Source organism: Numida meleagris, chromosome 6 (assembly GCF_002078875.1).
Source record: "Numida meleagris isolate 19003 breed g44 Domestic line chromosome 6, NumMel1.0, whole genome shotgun sequence".
Classification (NCBI taxonomy): domain Eukaryota; kingdom Metazoa; phylum Chordata; class Aves; order Galliformes; family Numididae; genus Numida; species Numida meleagris.
This window is the reverse complement of record NC_034414.1, coordinates 23,223,286-23,246,787: the sequence shown is the minus strand read 5'-3', so window position 1 is coordinate 23,246,787 and position 23,502 is coordinate 23,223,286. Positions and strand designations below refer to the sequence as shown.

Genomic DNA, 23,502 nt, shown 5'->3' with positions numbered 1-23,502 from the left:
CATTCTAACTTATTCTCCTTATGGCCGCTTTTTTCTTGGAGTGCCGTAGTTCTCACCCACACATAAGATGAGTGCTGAGCTGAAGCACAATCCATGGAATGTTCTGTAACATTTGCAGCAAAGAAATGAGAACTTTGTCTCAGCAGAGACTTTATTCAGACTACCCAAAGGGTTACAGTGCCAACAGAGGGGGGTAGGAGGAAGTGGTCTTAATTCCATCTGTTACTGATAGTATGCTATGATTACAGGTGGGGATTTCCTGTACAGTAAAGGAAGCCAATGCTCATGAGAACAATCTCCCTTTTTATGCTAGGTGATGACAGAGCAATAAGCAAACTCCCAGTTTGTTACCACTCCTCTAGGAGAAGTGCTGAATAACGCAACCTACCTGGGGTCAGCTCTGGAATCTGTCTGCCATGAATATTTCTGCCAGTCTCTCCTGCAGTAGGGACACAGGAATGTTGAAGTGGGGACATCCTTGGAGGACAGACAGCGCAAATCTAACTCTGTGACTGACAATGGCAACAACACATAGTCTCCCAGGCAGTTAAAACTTAGCGTCTGTGCCAAGGAGGATGTCCCTCATACACTATAGGATTTGTGGACGGGTTCCAAGCTAAAAAAGCCACTTGCTGTGGTTTGGGCCTCAAACACAAGCAGCTTATCATCAAGGGATCACAGTAATAGCATTTAGTCCATCTGAAATCTAAGATGCATCAGTTCAGCTTTAATAGAGCTATCTAAAAGAACAGGCCTGTACTTCCTCTGTGCAGATGGGCTCTTTACTGGCTGTTGTGCGCTTGTAGTAACTGGGACTGGTGCTGACGGTGGTGGGTACCTCTGAGCTGCACAGCAGAACACTGTTGCTGCCTTTCCTGTTACTGGGCCTGCCCTTCCCCATTAGGCCAGGACAAACTGCAGGTTAGTGAGTAGCACTTTGATGCCACTTGTGACTGTTACAACAGAGGTGGCTGGGTTAAGTTTAAAAGTATTTGCATCACCCTTTTTATAGCGGTCTCGGAAAACGTAGATGCTGCCATTGCAGCTGGCAATCTTCCAGAGGGATGGTACTGAGCTCCAGGCGTCTGGCAGGCACAGCCGGGTGAAGCTATCCAGTAAGGGATTATAGCAAAGCAGTGAATCCCCCTCAGCTACAATGAACACCACATCCTTGTGCACAGCAGCATGCATGCGCCCTGCAAAAGGCAGTACGTACGGCTTCACGTGGCATTTCTCTGTGTTGGTATCATAGCACTGAATAAGCCGAGAGGGCTTGGTGAAAAAGTCCAAGTCATTTTCCTCCCCGCCCAGCAGGTAAATGACACCATTAAGATTTACACCTGCAGCCCCAGAGACAGCCACCTCCAACTGGCTGGTCTCTGTCCACACATTGTCTCGTACTCTGTAATATATGACAGCATTAGAGAGAGTGTCTTGCAGAGTTTTGCCCCCCAGGGAGTATATTGCATCCTTGCTTGGCACAGAGACAAGAGTGTGTTGGAGCCGATCACGGGGCAGAGGGGCACACCATTCCCAGTCTATAGTTGCATTGTTGCATTTCCACATGCGTCGCGGAATGGAACCACCAACAACGTATAGGTCACTACCATGCTTGCAGGCAGCTGTGATCTGGTGACACAGGCTGTTCTGGCCACTCACACTGATGGAGTCGTCATCAGCACAATGCAGAGAGACAGCGAGTGAATGTGTTCGTGATGACTCCTTTCCAATCAGGTAGATGTGAACATTTTCTCCAATCACCTAAGAAACAAGGAATTTGTCAATCTTAGCAGAACTAGGCCGGTTTACACAAACATCATTGATGCCTAAGACTGATTTTTATCAGCATTTCGGGACCCTCTTATCAGCCTGAGGCATGCACTCTGCTTCCCAAGCCATGCTACCCTAAAGCATGCAGTCGTATCTGACATAACAAAGTAGCAACAGACTTCCCCGTAATCTTCATGACTGCAGTTGCGTGAAGGGCCAGCCGCATCACTGATGGAGCAACTATTACAAGGGGAATGCCAAACTAAAATTTCTGAATGGTCTTGCAGAGAACTGAGCATCTGGTAAAATGAGTTATCTGTGGCAATGCTCTAACCGCCAGTGAAAGCTACCTCAGGTTAAAATTAAAAAAAAGCGGTCAGTGGGGTTGCTATTTGTAACAGTGAAAGTATTCCTCATGCAAATACCATGAATTTCAATGGCATTTATGTTTTGTAACTTTCAAATCACACATGTGAACAGAATATACCCCGCCTCAGGAAGTGCAAAACTAGTAAGTGTCAACCTGGAAGAGAAGGTCTTTTTATACCTTCAGACTTGATCGCAGTGTCTCTGAAAAGCCTGCACGCTCCTCCTTGTTGAAGTTGATCCAGGTTTCTATGGCAGCTGTTGGATTCTGAGAACATGGAACGCCATCTGTGGTTTGGGGACAGAAAGGAATTTATGGTACCTAGACATAGGTACAGAGAAACATCCTTTCCTGCAACTCCTTCACCCCCTCCCACCACAAGCCCTACCTTCCAGAGAAGGAAAAAAATACAGAGGTTTATAGATTTTGGCAGGCATGATCAGCACTGCCAGCCAGGCAACTATATGAAGTTTCCTTGTTTAAGTATCAGGAGACAGAGCTGGCAGATCTAAAGCATAAATCCTGACAAGAACTTATGTCTAAGAGGAACAGAGCAGGGAAGAGGCCCTACATTGCTTTGTAACAATGAAAAATATTTATCTTGATTAAGTATTTAGGCATAAAAATTCTCTTATTTAAGATTCTCAGCATTTGCATTTCTTGAATCACTGACTGGTCCTAGAAACTTATCCTAGCAAAGGTCACCTGCAGGCATTGTTCGATCTTGAGGGTCAGCTTTCTGACAGCGTTCAGAGAACACCTCTGTCACTGCTATCCTGTTAACATTTGGAAATCCCCTGTGAGCTACTACTGCTTTCTTTAGCAGCGTGACACTTAGCATAACACACTGCATCAGATTTCTATCAGTTTCTAGGCATAACTAAAACTCTGTTATGCCACAGACTACTGCATCGTCACCATCATCAATATATTACTTAGAAGGTATTTCCTTGTAGTTTGAAAGTCAGCTAGCTGCTCTAACACTCACAGTAAATCCTGTGTTCATCAAGTGGCTTCCCTTTTAACGGCTCTCTGACTTTGTAGTTTGCCCTCACAACAAACCCTGAATTCAGCCATGCTGAAGGCATCCTACAAATTCCAAATCCTTTTCTCCATGCTGAAAGGGATGAGAAAAAGGGGGGAAGAAAAGCAGGTATTTTGACTCAACAGTAAAAGGCATTTCTGTAAGCTATCTGTTGGATGTAGTGGTTAAATGGAAAAACTTGTATTTTTAGAATGGATCCCAAGGTACAACAAAAGGTAAGCTTAATAAATTACTAATAAAGTTTATTTTAATACTTGCTAGTAATAGCTTCTTCTATTTAATTGTACATTGACTGAACAAAGAAGCAGCAATTGCAACAGAATTTCCCTACCAGCAGTAAGAGTATATTTCAGCTCTTAATCCATTTTCATGAGCTGAGTTTCACCATAAATACTGAGTAACATGTATCTATATATGGAAATAAATGACATATGGAAAAAAAATTCTTCAGCAATTATTTTACTTAAGGGCCACAAACACTAAAGGCCATAGTCCTTTGAACTATGATTACTATGTGGAATCATTATGAGGAAGGTGACTGACCTCTATAGCTTTATTTCATAATTTTAGTATTTTGTTTTTAATGAAGTCACAACTTAGTTTAAAAACTGTAGCTAGGGATAGTTACCAAAATTACCCTAGTTTTATCATCATTTTTGAGCTATCCGTACATATTCTCAACAAGTTTTTGACTCTGAATTCCTTTAACTGCAGAAGAAATACTGCAATACTGCATTGCAACATCTGTAAAGTATCCTCTAAAGTTGAGTCTTTAAGTCTTACCAGACAGATTTGCTAGTATTCCAAAGAAGCCAATCATAGCAGGTTTACTGTTATATCAGCCTATAAAACACTGACACACAAAGTATAGTATTTTACTTGTTTACAGAATTCTTTTCTAAATAAAGCAAGAAAGGGGTTATCTCTCAGGCCCCACGTCCAACACATTTGAATGCATGAACTTCTTCTATGTTCTTGCTTCCTCTGACAATGATGTGTAACTGTACAGAAATGGAGTTGTGACTGAAGCATCAGGAAAAGGTTTCAAAGTGCTGCCTGTACCTATGAGGGCAACAGAGAATCTTTAAGGAGTGGTGTCGAATGAAATAAGTTGTTCACGTGCTGACACATCCTTCACAACACTAACTCACTGCATCCATTACATTTACATTATGGGTAATTACTGTATAACCTAAGATGTTACAATGCTTCTGTGTCAGCTGAGTGTCTAGCCTTAATAATCTTAGCAATTATATAAAATTGTTAATAACACTAACAGAGTCTAGAAATATGGCCTGCATGCTCAAGCCTTAAAAATGTTGACTTGTTGCACTGCAGTGTTAAATGACAAAGAATTAAAGAAAAACATGTTCCTAAGATGTTTATTTTGTAAGGCTTATTTGTTTTACTTTTAATGCAAACAAAAATAAATGATGTTGAAAGTTACTTATTCATGTTTAAAAACCTGGAATACTTTCGATCTGTTGACTCAGAAACTGCTGAGCATTACCAGCATTCCCTACATCTCTTTTTATAGCATAGATCCTTCACTTCCATTGACAGTTTATGGTGGTTCTTTTTTTTCTGATTAAATGATCCAGACTGTTTTGCATTGCTTAGCTAAGCCCCTGAATAGACAGTGATTATGAAAGCTTGTATCTTTCCATCTGTTTTATCCCTGCTAGACTCTCAGACTCAAAGACTCTTCCCAGATGCAGGTCATGGCTGGCCTCCAGAACTTCTTACCTGTAAGGATGTCTGTCAGTAGGCGAAGAGGTAGGTGCAGGAACTCTTCTGTGTCTTGCAGCTGAGACAAATGTGACTTTGCACAGTGTTTGGCAGCTGTGTAGAGCTCCACGTCACTGTGCTGATCTGCTAGCCACATCACCTGCAGACAGTTCCTGACCTGCACTGTACGGGCCAGAAAACGGGAACATTCTTCAAAAAGGGCAGTCAGCTGGTACATGTCTGCCACTTCATAAGTTTCCTGCAACTCCTCGGCCCTCAGCTTTACAGTCCCATGGTAAATATAGTCCACCAGGAGCTGAAAGACACTCTCACTAACATCCTGCAGCTCAATCACCCGGTTGTGAGCTTCCTTCAGGTTAGAAGTGAACATGGAACGAAAAAAGCAGCTCTGAGCTGAGAGGACCAAACGGTGCAGCTGGAATTCTTTGCCTTCCACTGATATTGTAACGTCAGCAAAGAGCTCATCCTCCAAACATAATTTCATAATCCCCTGGGCCACGCGGCCTGAGTGTGAGCGATCAGTGAAGGTGTAGTTAACAAAGTAGTTCTCTTCTGCACAGGAGCCTCCAGTCTCTTCTGACGAGTCCATGGTGCCACACAGATCAGACCTCCAGTAATCTGTAAAATCACAATGATTATAAGGCTTTCTCCCTCCACTAACAAGATTACGCAATCCTTCAGGACACAGGGAAAAACCAAGCACGTTGGTAAGCAGCCAGCATATTTCAGAGACTGAACATAAATAGCACAGCCAGAAGCTTCTGCTTGAGTTTCAGAAACTAAAATAACTGAAACAAATTAGAAGTTGGCATGATTAAAATTATAATATATACCAAACTTCCAGTACAGTGAGCACTGCATCCCAGCAGAATCAGAAGATTTGCATATCTTTCCACAACTCATTTCACTGACACAAAGAAATACAGCATCAGCTATTCAAGTGGAAAGTCCAGCAGCTGCCCTTGGAAACTTGCAAGCAAAGGAAAGTGACGCTACTGCAGCTGGGCTAGGTGGGAGAGAAAAGGCTTAAAGCATCATACTGCAAAAAGCACAGTTAATTAGCATCCAAAAGCAATGTGATGAATTTTTGCAGTCCGCTAAATAAAGTGATTTTGTTTTTACCAAAAAGTCTACCAGACACAACCACCGGTCCTTCAAGCTAACTACATGTGGTAACTGATGGACATATTTGCTGATGTGCCACACATTTTCAGCATGCAAAATGACTTGCTAGATGTTGTTAGTCACCGTTTCCCAAGTGACAAGGAGAACTCAGTCTGCAACACCCCCGAGTAGGCAACAGAGATAACTGGAAGTGTTCTGGGTCGAAGAAGCTGACCCAGCTAAGGACTGCTGTAGAAAAGGGGCTTTTCTTTAACATGGCTCCTGGCAGCACTAAGAACAAACAGAGGCCTGCTTGCATTCCCTCTGGTTTTACACCTCAACTATCCACCATGATGACTGAAAGCAAAACTGAACTGATTAATACTGAACATGATTCCCAGTACACAATTTCTCAAATATGTGACTTCTCTCCTGGAGATTAATGGTCAGTTTTTCATGCTTTCAAACATGCATGTTCTTGCAGCAGCTCTGCTGCTGCAGGACAGCTCCTAATTCTTCACTCAAGCTTTGTTCACTGGAGGTAGTTCCTCCACCTCATGGGCCGGACAGGTCCATCTCACCCTGAATGGTCTGTCTTAAGTACGACCTCACTGTTCTACGGCAGTTCTTGTCGATCTGAATGCACTATCCATTATGCTGTATGAGACTGAGGAAATGAGCCCAGAACACCTTAGCCCTACGTTTCCAGCTTTAGCAGGAACGAACCCGTCCCGCAGTGCTTCCAGTCAGGCACCCAACGGCCGCAGCCCCAAAACCCATGACAGGAGGGGATGTCCGCAGCCCGCGCGGACACGGCGAAGCGTCAGCAACGGCTACAGACCACGAGAAAGGACGTGGGATTTACAGTAAACGCCTGTAAACGCCTCAGAAAAATAAAAACGGGAAGGCCAATTCTTGGGAAGCTAAGGGCCACTCAGCGCTGCGAGAACATAGCGCAGCCGCCGGGCGGTGAGCGCGGCGCTGCGGCACTCCGCACCCGGGCCCCCGCGGCTTCCCCCCGCAGAGCAGAGCAGTTTCCGACCCCGCTCCGCCCCGCCCGGCGCGACACCCACCTGCGGCGCCTCCCTTCATGCCGCCGCCCCGGAGCCTCCCGCCGCCGCCGCCGCCCTGGGGTGCCCCAGCGGCTTCCCCGCGCCCCTCACCCTGCGCCAGGCGCCGCCAGGCACTCGCCACTTCCGGCCACCCACCCGGAAGCGCCGCCGAGCTGTCCCCGGGCGCTTCCGGCTCCAGGGGGAAGCGCGGCGCCGGCGGGGCCTTCCGCTTCCGGCCTGTGCCCTTGCCCGTCCGTGCGGCGGCGGGATGTTGGCGGCGGCGGCGCGGGGCCTGGTGTGGGCCGCGCGGCGAGGTGAGGGCGGGCGGGCGGCGCTCGGTGGCGGCTCGGGGCGCCGCGACCCTCACGCGTGTCCATTCTGTCCTCAGCTGGCGCAGGCCCGGCGGCGGCGGTGCAGGCCCGGCTGGCGGGGGGCTCGGCCGCGGAGACGCGCCGTAAGTGAGCGGGCTGCGGCGGGAGGGGCCTTTTGTATTCGGAGGGCTTCGTTCGCGTTGCCCCGGATCCGAACGCGGTTAGCGGCTTCCCGGGAACCGAGATGGTGGGCAGGAAGGTGAGGGTGCTGGTGGCCGTGCGCGCTCTGGGAGCCCTCCTGCCTCTTCTCTCTGGCCACGCTAACGTGTTCGTGGCTCCTCATCTAGGTTGGAAAAGACCTTCAAGATCACCATGCCGACCATCTGTCTGGCCTGCTGAGCCCCACCACTAAACCATGTCCCTCTCTGCCACATCTACACATCTCTGAAATATCCCCAGGGATGAGGTCTCCACCACCTCTCTGACAGCCCGTTCCAATGCATAGCCACCCTTTCCATGAAGAAATTCATCCCTGTACCCAGTTTAAACCTCCCTTGGTTCAACTTGAGGCTGTTTCCTCACATCCTATTGCCACCTGAGAAAAGTGACCACCACCTTCCTCACTGCAAGCTCCTTTCAGGTAGCTCAGAGGAGGTCTCCCCTCAGACTTCTGTTCTCCAGATGTTATCTTTATGACAGCGAACTCTGCACTCTACTATGCACGTATTGTATATTTAGCTTCAGGTTTACCATAAGTAAGCTTTGTGGGATGCCTGAATCTGCCCAGCTTCTGAAAGCGTTACTGAGAGACTGAGAGTGGTTAAAGGGATTTTGAAGGAAGTGATGGGTGTTGCTGCTCTTTTCTGTGGCTTTCCTTGCTGTAATCTATTGTTCTCTGTAGCTACTGTCAGACCAAAAAATGAAGTAGAACAGAAGCAGCTCTGTGCATTTGGGGAGTACGTGGCTGAGATCCTGCCCAAGTATATCCAGCAAGTACAGGTGGGTGCTGCTCAAGAAATTTTTCTTGCTGGGAGGCAAGGGACCCCGAGAACACACTGCTACTTGTCAGATGTCAGAAGTTGTTGTGTGGAAGGCAGATTGTCAGAATTACATGAAAATTACAACTATTATTGAGCCTCTTTCTCTGATGTCACTGTGTCTGCTGTACCATATACTCTCTTTGCATGATGTCCTGTTGGATTCTGTGTAATGTTCAGTCCTGTTAGTATGTGTGCTAGTTCTATTTCCATGGTTTTCATCAGGTGACCTGTTTCAATGAGTTGGAGCTTTTGATCCATCCAGATGGGATTATTCCAGTTCTGACTTTCCTCCGAGATCACACTAATGCCCAGTTCAAGTCTTTGGCTGACTTGACTGCTGTTGATGTCCCATCTCGGCAGTACCGCTTCGAGGTAAGAACTGCTCTAAGATGTCAAGCTCAGAGAGTATCACAGGTGCTAATGGCTGTGGGTGCTGTTGCAGCTAGAACTGCATTTTTTACTTCACACAAAAAAAGTCCACTCTGAAGTGCAGGGTTTGTTTAAGCCATTGATCATGGAAGCAGTAGCAGAACTGATACTGCATGGATTCCTAGTTTGGCTTTCCTTTTCTATTCTGCTGGAAGTCTTTTTCTGGGGAGCGGTAGTGGTGGTTGGTTTTTTGTTTGTTTGTTTTGCTTTGTTTTTACAAAAGTGTCTAGAACCTTCCTTCTGGCTAAATACAAACTGGTGCCCTTCCTTCTGCCTAGGCCTGTCAGCTACTGTCGACACAACCAGTTACGGTTTTCCTTAAAATCCCACCAATCTTCTCCTTAACAATTTTCATCTTTTTCTAAAAAAGGAAAAACTTTAGTAGTTTTTAAAACATCTCCTGAAGTCAGGACCTATTTTAAGGAGATTAGATACTCAGCATATTGTCTTTTCAACCAATATTAGAAAACTTTGTTCAATTTATTGTAGTTTACCATAGAAAAATCCGTACAAGGTAACAGTAGAAGATGCTGGGTCGCAGGCTGTAGGAGGCTGACTGTAATTTGGGCAGTCCTATTGATGGAGATGTCCTTCCCTTGTCCAGTTTAGGCAGAACATCCTTCAAACAGGAAAAGCAAACTGTTTCAACTCCCAGCAAGTTACAAGGATAAAGAAAAGTAGCTAATTTGTTTTTCCCCTTTGGTTTATCTTGTGGTAACAAATTTACATTCCAACTGGATCACTGGATACTGAGAGTAATTGGTAGCCATTTTCTTTGTGACAGACTATTGTCATGTGTCTTTATCCCTTCGGTATTCTCCTTTAAGATGCAGTATTCTATTTTACTTCAACTCTTCTTCAACAGTGATTTTTTATAAATACCACGTACTTCTTGTCACACTTCTAAGGAAGAGATAGTTTATTGGAACCTCAGTTACAGTGTCTTTCAGTACCCAGCTCCTAAGGGATGAATGTGATTTTGCTGTAAAGGAGAATTTGAAATAGGCTTCACATATCTTTGCTCAGTTTGTCCTGTATTGGAAAGAGACCTTCAGAGTTCATACAAGCCCAATGCCTTCTCTTATTCTGCTTCAGATTGTCTACAATCTCCTGTCTCTGCGATTCAACAGTCGGATCCGTGTGAAAACATACACTGATGAGCTGACACCTGTTGACTCAGCAGTGTCTGTGCACAAAGCAGCAAACTGGTATGAAAGAGAGGTGAGTGCCAGTGTACTTGGGAGCAGTCTCTTCTGAGGGGGGCTGTGTTTACCAGATAAAACTTGATAACTAGGGCACTGAGAAAGAAGTGTTTCCAGCTGCCTTTTCTGAATAAGAGGAAAAAAAAGGTGTTTGATTTGGTTTTTTTTGTTTAGTTCTTGTATGAGTTGCACTGCTACTGCACAAAACCAGGCATGAAACTGAGATTTTGTGGATATAGTACACAAAGGGTACTCTTTTTGAAAGTAAGAGGAGCCTCTGTTAGCAGGGCTTCTTTGTTTTCATGGTTGGATTGGCCTCTCCAGATGAGGTGCAGAATCACAGTAGTGCTGTAAAGGTTAGGATGGAGATAAACTATCTAATTCAACTTACTTGTCTCCCTGTCATTTAGGTTTGGGACATGTATGGTGTTTTCTTCGCCAACCACCCTGATCTAAGGCGAATCCTCACAGACTATGGGTTTGAAGGCCATCCTTTCCGGAAGGACTTCCCACTCTCGGGTTATGTGGAGGTAGGAGACGTCTAAAGTTATAAAATCTCTGTAATACTCTTATCTGACTTTCAATACAGAGATGTGATTGCTTATAATCTTTCATCTAAAAGGGAGCTAAAGACATTTAACTTGCGTGCATTCCAGCAAGCTGTACATATCTCCAGCATTTGAAGTCATCATTTGTATCATCTGCAATAAGGCAGCCTAAAGACAGAAACACTGAGCAAATTTAATGCGCAGTGTGCCGCAGACACTTGTTGGGCAGAGAAAGCGCTTCTGCTTTTAGCATTAAACTTTCTACTGAAAAACTGTTTATGCCTATGGGAATAAAGAACCAAACCAATCTTTATGCACCTTGAACTTCACTTTGTGGAGTTTTTGTAGCTCCAAATTACAAAACTCTAGTTTAACTGACTCTTTCCATTTAGCAAATGTTTACTACTGTGTTAAATCACAAGTGAAATAAGCGTATTTGGTATCTGCGTAGTTTCAAAGTAGCTGTTTTGCAGAAGCATTCATATTTTGTGCAGTTCTGAGACTGAGCTGAGTCTCAGGAGAAGACAGTGAAGTTCTGCAGGCAACAGATGGTTTTAAGAGAATAGAAATAATGCAGTCCTTTAAGTGACAACCAGTCAACAGATTTGGAGGGCTAGATTGACATAGTAAGGATAAATTAAGCCTGCCTGGTATTCACCTGCCCTTGCCCTGTGTTCTGGATGTTATGCTAAGAAGCACAACTGAAACCAAAGGAGCTGACACGGTGACAGTTCGTAGGTGCTCACAAGAGCAGTCCCCAGCTATGCCGGGTGGATGGACCACCTTACTGCAGTGATTCAGGAGAACTTCCTTTGCCATATGGCAAGCTAAGCATGTTGTTCCAAGTAGACTTCATATGGACTGTAGGCTGGGCACTCCTAATTCAGAGTGGTTAGCCAGAATACCTTAGGTGTGTGGTAGCAAAGAGGAGGGTATTTTTGGAGACTACAGAGGTCCTGGTGGCAACTGGAGGTCTCTTCTTCACAGATGAGGAGAACTGAAGCTGTGGCAGAGGCCTGTGCTCTACCCTATCCTTGGCATAAGAACAGGGGATGCTTGTACTGGAGGGTGATCTTGGTCATTACCATTACCGTGTACATCCAATGGCAAAGGTGGCATTGGGGGCTGTATGAAAGTGACTGCCTTTTGTCCTTTGCTCTAGGTGCGGTATGATGATGAAGTAAAACGGGTAGTGGCAGAACCTGTGGAGCTAGCTCAGGAATTTCGCAAGTTTGATCTCAATAGTCCCTGGGAGGCATTTCCTGCCTATCGTGCACCCCCGGAACCACTGAAAATAGAAGCTGGAGCCAAGAAAGAAGATGCAAAATAGCAGCAGAATGGAGCAGGTGCATGGCACCATTCTTTCTGTTCCAGTGTAATATTTATAATAATAAAAATTGTTAAGAGACTCTGGCCTGTTATAATCACATAAATTATGTTGTTTTCAAATCAGATTAAAAACACAGGATGAAGGATGTTAATTTACAGTCCTGATGATTTAACTGTGAGCTCTAAGATATTGGATTTGTCTTTTTGGCTTAGAAATTGAATGGTGTTCAGGTACTCCCTGTGGCTAAGCTGCTTTAGATACGCTGCTTCTTGCTAGCTGTCCCTGCAGGCATAAGTCATAACCTGAGCACTCATTAGTGCAAACTTCAGGAGACTTCTGAGATGGCTGTGTAGCTTAAGTAACAGGAACGTCTCAGCTCCATGATGGGTTTTGGGAAGACCATAATAATGCAGAAAACATGCAGAGCATGTAAGTTATTCTGAAGCAGCTGTTATTAGGACAACACAAGAAGCACTTGGATTCAGACCATAAAGATAGCAGAAATACCTACATTGTCTCTGGGAATGAGGTCTGTGTTCTGCTGGCAGGAGTTGCGGGTAACCACTCGCATGCTACTCCTTCATGCCAGCTTTTTCTTCGTGGTTCAGCAGCTTTTACTTTCTCCAGCTTCTTCAGACTGTGCCTCTCCCTGCAGCCAAAATATTTCTCTTCCCTTGTCCCATAGACAAAAGTGTATGCATTTTTGTCACCTTTCCAATTATTCTGAGCTCTATGACACAATAGCATTATCACTATCTTTGCTGTTGTAGAAAATCTCAGCTCTCCAAAAAAAAAAAATTAAGTATTATAGTTTGTCCACCCACCAGCTGTTCAATGAGATTACATTGCAGCAGTCATCAATTAATAATGTCTCTTGTTCGTAGTCCAGAAAATGCATAACAGTTCTGTACCAGAAAGCTGACTGACCTCATTAAGATTTCAAAACTATTGTGTAAGAGATTTCATAAAGTAATTCACAAACTGTTCATAGAGATGATCTGAATCATCCCAGTACTACTTAAGGACTTTAAATTGTAAGATCACTAAACAAGGTGAGGCTAGATAAGGCCCTGGGCAACCTGACCTAGCTGTGGCGTCCCTGTTCATCGCAGGGAAATTGGACTAAATGGCCTTCGGAGGTCCCTTTCAACTATGGATTCTGTGATTCCATAAACAAAACAGGAGCTGGGAAAGTCAGGACAGAGAAAGGGATAGAACAGTGATAAATTCAGTTAAGGAAAAGAAGAAAAGGATAGTAAATCATTGCAACTAGGACATGACCCATTTGTAAGAAGAGCTGGGCTGTATGGTAAGAATCAGGTTTCATATGTGTTTTCACCCTTGCTTTGAAAGCACGGATTTCTTAAGTTCTTCCCCCCCCCCCCCCTTCCTTAATTTGTTTCTGGCTGCTGTGGCCAGCAGTGTTTGGAATGTGACTCAGAACAGCATTCTCTAATTAAAACTGATAGCATTTGCCATTGTCCTTAAAAATTACAGCTCTTTATAGGAAGAAAAAGGAGAAAGGAACACAAGAAGTTCCAAAAGTTTGTGTTTTAGATAATTTCTAGGTCCCCTTAGGATCTGCCAGTATTTGAATTGATTGAATAGGAAATGTACTTCTAATCATTTCTACAATATTTTCCACAGCTGGTTCTATTTTCTGTTGCACTGGCTCTTTTTGCATGCCAGTGCTCATTGCACAAGACAGAAAAGAGTATAGCACCATTTCTGTTACTGTGAAAGTTATTAATAAGAACATTTTTTCCCCACTATGTGGGAAATTACTGTCTCGGGGTGCTTGAAGCACCATGACATGACTCATGATGTACATATCATAAAAATACATATTTCCCAGTATGATAGGTCAAAAGAGTGACAGTAGCTGGAACAGAAGGAAAAGCCACTGAATATAACACTTGTGCAGAGGGAGAATTTGATTGACAGCATCACACAACATACTGTCAAGTTAAACAAAATGCAGTGTTTGCTAAAGAATGTGTATGCTGGAGTCCAAGCAGCCAGCCCTGTAGGGACAGGCATTGGCTCCAGTAGGTCTTTAATATGTAGAATATTTGCTAATGGACCCAAATCTCTTCTAATTAGAGAAGTCTTGGAGCTTAAAAAGAGTGCGATTTACTCACCCAGACATGTTATCCCAGGAGACAGGAGGTTACACAGCTCCATGAAGTACTGCCAGTGTTGGCACACCACCTACACTGTTTCTGAGCCCCGGGGGCTGTGCTTGCATAGGAACCTGCTTGCTCTGGGGTCCTTGTGGCTGGTGGGTGCTTGCTTCATGCTGGGCAAGGCTGTTGTTAGCATCATCAGACACAATGTTGTCTTCCAAATCCTCCGTCACTGCCACAATGAGGCTGTCAGCTCGTTTGCCTACACTGAATATTCCAAACGTAGTAGGATGTTGGATGAGATACACATCTGCAGTAGCAACATAGAGATGTGCTATTCAGAGGAGACATTTTCTTATAACAAGGAGCTAAATAGAGTTCAGGTGATGATTCATAGTCACCATCCCGAGCTTCCTCAGCTGAGTATGTTTTGCTGGTGTTTTCCAGAACTCTGGCATTTCTCCCTACAGTCATGCAAGCAGCTTCTCCTCAGCGAGGACGTGGCTGAGGATGTATTAGGGTATCCACCCCCATCACAGCCACACTGTTTGTATGGGCCCTGATGATTGATCTCCAGTCAAAATCCAGGCAGGGATTTTAGCTGGGCCTCGAAGTTCTGCAGAGCAGAAGTTACAGGACTACTGAAGGACAGGCTAGGTGACAGCATAGCTTGTATTACTGCCCCCAATCACATCTGCCTTGAGTTATGTGAGGCCCCGTTCCATCCCTTTCGTGCAGCAGGATGGGACCCTCCCTTTTACTGTTACACAGCTCATTAGTCCTTCAGGCAGCTGGTGCACAGACTGGAAGGAAAATAGAAGAAAACAATTTGTATACAGACCAGCATCAATGTATTTATAAAGTATGTCATTATGCAGGCTGCATCTGATTATGGACAATGTTTTACTCCTACTTTCCTCAACCTTGTTTTACTTCTTCCCCTCCTGTGACTCACAGCATCACCTTCCCCATGAGCCACATATCTCCTTCCTTTCACTCTTATCTTAGCCTTCCTCTTTTCCTCCTCTTCTTCCCCTGAGCACCTGCTGGACGGGCCTGGGACAGAGAGTGAGATCTCCCTAAGTTGTGGGTGAGACGTGAAGCAAGAGATTCATCCAGTTTTTAAGCAGAATTTCACTTTTAAGAAGACACTACCTAACTCTCTACAATCTCATCTCAAAGAAACCTCCCTTCCAAATAAGCACTTCTGGCACTATATTAAGCACACCTTGTGCTTTCTGATGTTGCCTTAGACCACATATGTATCAAAGTACAGCCTGTGCAGCAAGATGCTGGTCCCACTATACAGATGTAATCTGCAATGGGAAAAAGATGTAGCAGAAATCTACAGCACTGAGGATGAGTAGCTTCAGCTGTACAAACACTGCTAAACATGTGTTCACAACTGAAAAAAAAAAAAAAAGACCCACAAAGACCCAAACATGGTGCAAGAGAAAGAGTCTGTATGAACAATGTAATAGCAGACTGAGGCACTAAATGTACCAATGAACAGATACAAGGTTTGTGGGCTTGTGGGGGTTTATATAATGTAAGATCCAGAGGAATTATTCCCAACAGGTGCCACCATTTTTGACTTTGGAAAACTAGGTTTGGGTGGCTGCTACCTCACTCACATCTTCCTTTAATAGTTCCTCCCTACACTGCACCATTACCCAGTGATGGGCCAACCTTCTGCTGCTTAGAACAGAGTTTGGATCAACATCCAGCCAGCTCCTGCAGATTTTGGTTCTGTACACAAAGATGGTTGTAACGCAATGGCAAATGCAGCAAAGACAGCAGAGCAGCAAGATCCTAGGCTACAGCAAGTAAGGGTTTGCTCAAACACAACAGCTGTAGGCACAGAAATAAAGCAAAGAAGCAACTTACCTTCAGAAGGCCTCAGGTAGATAGGGATCTCCAACAAGATATGCTTGCCTCCACTGCCAACCCTTAAATGAGGTCTGGGAAGGGGTGGATCCTGGCTCCTGAGCTCCCCTGGCTTGGCCCTGCCTTCCCACCAGGTGTTCAATCACTGTTTCAAGCCATGAGTTAGCATTTCTGCTACAATGGTGAAGGGTCTTGAGGGCAATATGTATAAGGAGTGGCTGAGGTCATTTGGCTTGTTCAGCCCAGAGAAGAGGAGGCTAAAGGGAGGCCTCATGATGGCCTATGGCTTCTCACAAGGGGAGCAAAGAAGCAGCACTGATCTCTTTGGTGATAGTGACAGGACCCAAGACCTGCATCAGGAGGATCAGGCTGGGGATTAGGAAAAGGTTCTTCACCAGAGGGTGGTTGGGTACTGAACAGGTACCCCAGGGCAGTGGTAATGGCCCTAAGCTGGAGTTCAAGAAGAGTTTGGACAATGCTCTCACACTTAGAGGTTGAATTTTGGGTGGTCCTGTGTAGAGCAAGGAGTAGGACTCAATAATCTTCACAGGTTCCTTCCAACTCAGGATATTCTATGATTCTATATCTTGTTTCCCTTTCCCATCTTCCCAATTCAGAAGGTCATTGTGTAAATGTCACAATCAGCCAAGGTGCCCCTGAAGTAATTTGGCTCTTTGTGACATTCTGAATCTGCTCTTGTGACAGATGGCATGACCAGAGGGCGTGTGGAGGGGCAGTACTGTGCACGTTCAGCCGTGAATATCTGGCAAAGAAACAACCCCCTAGGAGGAGCAGGTGCACCACCTAATGTGTATGCACAGGCAGGGACTGCGTTCAACTGTAAAGAACTCATGCTTGCTTCCGAGCACATCCCGTATAACTACTGCTGGTTTACAAACACCTAAGGCACATGTTTATCATTACTGCAGTTGTCTTTCTCTGTGGGATAGTGAGGCAGTTCTGCAAAATTACCCCAGCTCAAGGCCACAAATACTACCTATGCTACCACCTCCTATCTGCCACTGCATCAGTCATCTGAACATAGCCTATGGGCCTCCTCTCTCCTTCCTCCCTACTATCCTTTTCTAAATATTTCACCTGCATGCAGTTCCTAGGACATATTCCTGTTGACAAAATCAAATATAACTTATGCAGATGTTGGCCAAACTCCTGGATGACTGCTTTGTCAGGTATTACAAAACCCCACAGATGCATGCTGAAGAGAGGTTATTTCATGACCCAAAAGATGCAGAATTGCTTGTTGTTTTTTTTTTGGCAAAGTAACTTCTAGACATTTATGTGAACACAGTGGATTTTAATGGATTCTGGCAAGAAACAGAAGGCACATCAATCTCACTGCACAGATGGGTCATCAGAGTCTATCTTCTCTTGAGTAGCTTATTATTTACAGTTTAATAAAAGATATCTCATCCCAGAATAAAGAGATGCAACTAAAGCAGAAGCAGCAGAAAATAATGAAAACAGAAATAAGCATTGTTTAACTGTAAGACAGCCAGGGCTATGACAGAAATACAGGTTTGACTTTTATGTAAATGGGGGTAAAAATGGCCCTGGATACTGAGGGCCCCTGCTCTCTTGATAAATCTGTGCTTTTCTTCATAGTTGCTGTAAGCCCACATATTGCAAGGTAAGCTGCAAACACTGGAAGTTTCAAAAGACTGGCTGAGTGGTTTGCACACTGCCAACTTATCAAGTGGAACATCATCCCATAAACTATCTGGTGACCAAAGTCACTACAAAGTGATACCCTCTAACTTGCTGAGAAAGGTATGCACTTCAGCTTCACCTCCTTTCTTTTTTAGGTAGACATCTTTCCCCAGAGAACATATTTAGCTTGAGTGAGATGGCATTATTACATATTTATACTTATTACCAATACGTATGACCCTAGCACCCAAGAACCTGTCGGTGATCTTGGAACAATACTGTGCCATACAGAGTAGAAATACACAACATCCCGAGTGACAGTTAGACACTAACAGAAGTGCAAAGATGTGTACAGCACAGCTATCTTCTGTGAAGGGAATCAGATGAAGTTTCATCTAGGTAATTCATAACACCTAAAGCAGACCTTGCTCATTGTAACCCAGAATTCACAGGAGGGAATAATGAGGTGCTAAAGCCTGACTGGCTCTGATCCTTGCTGTTTGCTAGGTCAGTATACTGAGTATCTCTTCCTGGAGGTTTGCTACAGAGCTGAACTAGTAATTTTTCTTCTGCCTGCTTGTATATTTTGGCTGCTACAGCCCTAGAATGAATCTGCTCAGACTGCTGGCCTTATCTGTTTGTGACATTTCTGGATTGTTTGCAGATTTTGAAACTCAGTAGAAGGGAAAACTGAACATGAAGCCAAGGAGCAGAGAAGTCCCATGGAGATGGGACAGGCACTGTGCAGAGGAGAAAGGGACCCAGAAGTCCCCCCTTCTTCAGAGGCAATCGCGTGTAGTGAAAGTTATTGAAACAAATAGCTTTGCATAATTAATTGCAGTGGAAAATCAGTCTTTGGAAGAGAAGCTTAAATAATTCTGCCAAAACATCAAAGTCTTCCAAGTTTCCAAAATACGATGAAAAATATCCTTTGGGGTTAGCAAGTTCAGCTGCAAGGCCCTTCCCAGGACTGCAATCATAAACACAGAAAGGCGGATCTGTTCTAGCAGAGACTGCTGGGATCAGAAGCAGCCAGGAAAGATACCACGGCAAACAGCTTTCACTTCACACGCTGCTCAGTCCGCAGAGGGGATGTGAACCACTGCTGGGCACGGCTGCTATGGCCCAGGTGCAGCTCAACACCTGGCTGGTCCTGTGCATGTTCGCTGGATCCCAGAGGCTGACAGGTAGGAAGTGCACCTGTTCTTTCGTGATGTAGCTTCTTGGCTTGGCAAATACTTGTGCAATTCCAGCAGCACTACACTTGGCCTGCCTCTTCAGATATGATAAAATGCATCAGCTAGATGTGCTGATGCAGGAGAGGGCCTGTTATCTGTAGTCCTAGCTGGCTTTTATTCAGCAGGAGAGACATTAATGTCTACCTGCAGGATGAAGACCTGCTGCTATTTTTGATGGCAGGAGGAGGGTTTTCTTGGTCTCTGCTGAAAAAAAGTCTGCTCCTGCAATGATGGCTGCATGTTTTCTAGATGCTTTTTGGGAAAAAGAACAACTGTGGAATGTTAAAGTAAATAAGGGTTTATTTTTTCCATCTCCAAATAAAATTTATCTTATTATTTCAATACATTATTTGTTATGCTTTGGTTATGGTTATTAACAACTGTAGTTTGGTGGCTATTCGACAAATTCATCTGACAGTCAGATGTTTCTCATCTGAGGCATCTGTGAATTTAGTGGATCAATTAGCTGAGAGGGGAAGCCCAATAAAGAAATTTTCAGATGGTGTAAAAGCTTTCCTGGCACATCCATGGAGGAAGAGGAAAGAGCAGCTACATCTCAGCTCACATTCCAAAGCCACAAGTGGCTCAGATCAGGGAGCCTGCAGCTGTGCAGAGAACAAACCTCAGTCTGTGGAGACAGCAGTACACAGGCAGCTTGTACAACTCCCTGAAAAGCCTTAAAAAAGAATGGAAAGTTGGAAATGAGGTTTGGTACTAGTCATCACGCACATGCAGTATTAAATCATTTTTCTGCTTTTCATAAGCACCTGCTGACCTTAACTCTGGAGTACTCAGTATATATTCTCCCTCTTTCTTAATATAGAAAAGCCTTCATCCATGTAGAAATGAAAAAAAAAAAGCGTCAGAGAGCTTACTAGTTTATACCAGTTTATATTTCATCTTTCCTGGACCGAAGGATCTGTAGAAGGGAGAACTGGCTCATGACCACATAGATCAACATGGAGAAGGGAGGAGCTGCAGCCTCCCTCTCACAATCCTGAACTGAGGAAACACGTGTCTTCTTCTTCTTCTTTTTTTTTTTTTCACAAAGAAAGTAAAAGAGAAGGTTAAATAAATGCAGAATGTTAAAGCATTAGAAAATTTAATAAACAAAAATTTAACAATTATTAGGATTAATGTGACTCATATTAATAAGCTCTCATTCCTCTGGCTGTGTATCCATTTTTTTCCAGTTTAAATGAGGTTAGGTAGCCCAGCAAGGAACTAGCTGGATGTGAGAACAGTCTCATAATCTCAAGGAACAAATAAAAAAACAGGGTGAGCATCAAGTACTATTTCCACCAGAAGTTCTAGGAGCCTTCTGGTACCCTCTTCCCATTGGGCAGCATTTCTTTCTCCTTGCAAAATCTACAAAGGAACCTGTTGCCAAAACCCACCCTCTCAAACTCCTGCTACACCCAGCTCAGTGTGAGGGGCTTCCTCGTGGTCTTCTAAAGCAAGTGCCTTTGCTGCCCCAAGCTTTAGCTCCATGTTGGCAGGATTGGGGGTCATCATATCTGGATCTCACATTTGCCTCCCTTAACCACTTCTGCTTCTCTCATGAAGCTTGTGCTGTTGATTGAAATCCTGAGGTCAGCATCTGTCATATTTGGCACGCTACAAGTGCCAGCTAAGAAATACCGAAGGCTTTATTGACAACCAAATGATAGAAATAAATGCAAAGGGCCATGATCTTGTGGTGTCCAACTCTGCCTGATGTCTTCCAGATGAACACCCTTACAGCAGGGATGGTGTCAGCGCCAACGCACCCCGCCGCAGCCCAGAGGACGCCGACGTCATGTTAGAGGTCTCCTGGGCACTGGGGGCCTCCGGGCAGAGGCGCTGCTAATGCCTGCGCTCCCATTTGCCTGCACGTAAAAAACTCCCGTGTTCGGCATTGTTCTCATTGTGTTTTGGGAACACCTGGAAAACACCTCAGTGGGATGGGCCGGTGTTGGGAGATGCAGGTGGGAGGCAAGGGCTGGATGGGGCCCTATGGGCAAGCCGAGGCATGGAGCCAGGCAGAGAAAGGGTGTGGTGCTGGCAGTGATGGAGGTCGAGCGGGCGGCTTTGCAATGTACATGCTGCTCTTCTCTTGTAGATGCTCTGGGGGAGGTTGGACATCCAGGCCAACGGGACAATCCAGCTGCTGGATGAAGAGCTGGCCTCCCTGCGCCCAGCACGGTGGTTCATGCAGATCTTGGAAGGTGAAGTTCCCAAAACACCGATGGAGATTGAGCAGCAACTGAGATATTACTCACTGACTGATACCCCTTTGCCTCTAACAGAGTTTGACCGTTTGCTTTTCACCAGTGTTTACTGTGCCTATCAGATCCGCACAGTTCAGGGTCTGGATAAAAATCTCTGGATCCATTTTTTCTCCCAGCTAGCTGATGAAATCTTTCGTGATCTGTGCAAGGGGCTCTGCCCTGCAAATTCCACCCTCCTCCTGGCTTCCTGGCCCTGGAAGGAGAAACCTTCACATTTAGCGTCACTAAAAGATTTTTATCGTTCTAACCCGGCCAGGGCCAAGACAGACACTTAATAAGGGAAACTACCATGGGAAGGAGCGCATCTGACTTCAGCTGCAATCTGGGCTGTTTCGAATGCTGGCAATATTTCCACATTATTCTGGACTTTGCAGAAATATGCCACATCTTTTTGTCCAGCTTTCTGCACTTATGCACAACATTTTTACTTTTAGATAGAACAGGACATAACTAAAAATTGCATCTCACACTTCCTTTTTTTTTTTTTTTTAAGTGGGCTGAGCTGATGTGGGCAGTGCTATTTAGAAGTGCTATCTATCTTGATCACTGATGCTTTCTAGGGAGATGCCCTGGCAGGATTTTTCTAGGATGTTATACTGGTGTCTTAGCAGAATTTATCTTGAATAATTCAGTTTGGCTTCCTCTATTCCTTCTATGGTTTCAGCCAAATGCAGTCTCTTTTCTCCTCTCCAGTAATCAGCTAAGCAGATGCTGTGTTTCACAATACAGGTAGTACATTTAATTTCAGCTTTCTGGTTATGCAATTCGCATTTTATGTGCCCATAATAATTTTCCACCTAATGTGTTCATTCTTCTTAAAAGATCAACCAAAAATGTATGTATTCTACAAAGCTTTCTTGTATTTGTATATTATATTTACATATGTATACTGCTTTGTGTCAGCCAGCAGTTTGGAATACACTTTTTTTATATCTCATTTAAATTCCCAAGGATAGTGACCTAGTTATTTCTTCAGCAGATTTTACCTCTTCTGAAGTTTTTTTTTTGTACAGCTATGGTACTTTACAAGACAAACTTAACAAATACACAATCTTATCCTCAAAATCAGAAACTTAATTATTTTATAGAATGAGTTTGTTAACCTTCTCTGTCTTAGACATTGATGTGTGGAATTAAATAAATATGATTAGCTACACAGGAGGGTTTTGATTTCTTGTTTGCTTCTTCTGAGTTTCCTGCTGTCACATTAATTTTGAGTATTCATTGCATGTGCTTAGATGGTGGCATCTGTAATTCCCTTTCTATCAATATATTCTTTATTTTCCATGCTGAAAAAGGAGGTGTATGACATTCAAAGAGGGAACTGCTAGCTTTTGACCTAGTTTATTTTTCTCCAAGCCACTGCTGCCCAGCAGATGGAGTGATAAAATAGTGAGACAGGAATAAGAAGCCTGGAAGCAAGAAGACACAGAGAATGGTTTTAGAGGTCAGGTTAGGCCTACAAAAGTACACTACAGGACAGATCTACACTGTTCATAAAGCTTTTTTTTTTTTTTTTCCCCAAAGGATGTAGATATAGGGACCAAGATCACCATTTTATTTGAAGTATAACTTCTAGGAAGGTAGTGTCCCATCTCAGTGCTCTTCTAGCCCTGTTTTTTTTTTTTTTTTAAATATACCTCCACTCTCTACCCTTCAACCTTTTCCCAAACATACCCTCAGTCTTTAATGTCTATGATGTGTATGGTGTGACAAAGTTAGGGAGTGGCTGCTAACATATCCAGTTTGAGCACAGAACAGCATTAAAAGGCTGAGATGGGACGGCTGCAGTGCCTGGAAACACTGCCTTGCTGGAAAATGCAAAGTCTGAGCTGTATGAATGTCTGGATGAAGGTCCAGGGGGTTGGCTTGGTGACTCAGAAGCAAACGTACTCTTAAATTCAGGACGTTGTTAAGGTCAGCTTAAGGGCTTTGCTACTTGTTGAGCAGACTACAAATTAAACTCAAGGGACATCACAAAGTTCCAGGCATGCTTAAGATGGTACATTTCTGCAGTGTATGTATTTTAGGAGACAAACCAGGGTTTAGCTGAGCTCAACTGCAACAGCTCTTCACCACACTGCGATGAAGCTTCCAGCCTACTGGTTTCCTAAATTCCAAATACTGTCCCTCCCGGCTGCCTTTTAGGAACATACCGGTGCCCTCCACAGCCACAGCAGTCCCACTACAGCAGCACCATGGCTCGATGGAACACAGCCTGTAAGAAACCACTGGAACACAAATGCCGTGCATATCACTTAGAGGTAACTTTGATCCCATTTGCGCTAGGTTACCAGTGTGGCACAGAGGTTAGCCATATCCTTACGTTCAAGGAGTTGATTTCTGAAGAAGTTAATGTCAGTGCA

The 23,502-nt window shown here is 44.3% G+C and overlaps 3 protein-coding genes across 4 annotated transcripts; 2 read left to right on the top strand and 1 right to left on the bottom strand.

Moving 5' to 3' along the window:
- Positions 134-7,272, bottom strand: KBTBD4 (kelch repeat and BTB domain containing 4). 2 transcript variants are annotated; one of them, XM_021402421.1, is made up of 4 exons: positions 7,199-7,272; positions 4,929-5,549; positions 2,318-2,424; positions 134-1,761 (listed from the first exon to the last, which is right to left on the bottom strand). In XM_021402421.1, exons 2-4 carry the CDS (start codon positions 5,518-5,520, stop codon positions 901-903), a joined length of 1,560 nt encoding a protein of 519 aa, XP_021258096.1. In that variant the 5' UTR covers positions 5,521-5,549; positions 7,199-7,272; the 3' UTR covers positions 134-900. The 2 variants fall into 2 exon arrangements, with proteins under 2 accessions (XP_021258096.1, XP_021258097.1); XM_021402422.1 differs by having other exon boundaries at positions 7,109-7,241.
- NDUFS3 (NADH:ubiquinone oxidoreductase core subunit S3) lies at positions 6,827-12,026 on the top strand. Its single transcript, XM_021402174.1, has 7 exons — positions 6,827-7,004; positions 7,060-7,401; positions 8,300-8,397; positions 8,661-8,810; positions 9,963-10,088; positions 10,480-10,599; positions 11,780-12,026. Exons 1-7 carry the CDS (start codon positions 6,827-6,829, stop codon positions 11,945-11,947), a joined length of 1,182 nt encoding a protein of 393 aa, XP_021257849.1. The 3' UTR covers positions 11,948-12,026.
- Positions 12,170-22,292, top strand: FAM180B (family with sequence similarity 180 member B). Its single transcript, XM_021402429.1, has 3 exons — positions 12,170-18,815; positions 20,594-20,673; positions 20,968-22,292. The coding sequence occupies exons 1-3, from the start codon at positions 18,749-18,751 to the stop codon at positions 21,409-21,411; spliced, it is 591 nt and encodes a 196-aa protein (XP_021258104.1). The 5' UTR covers positions 12,170-18,748; the 3' UTR covers positions 21,412-22,292.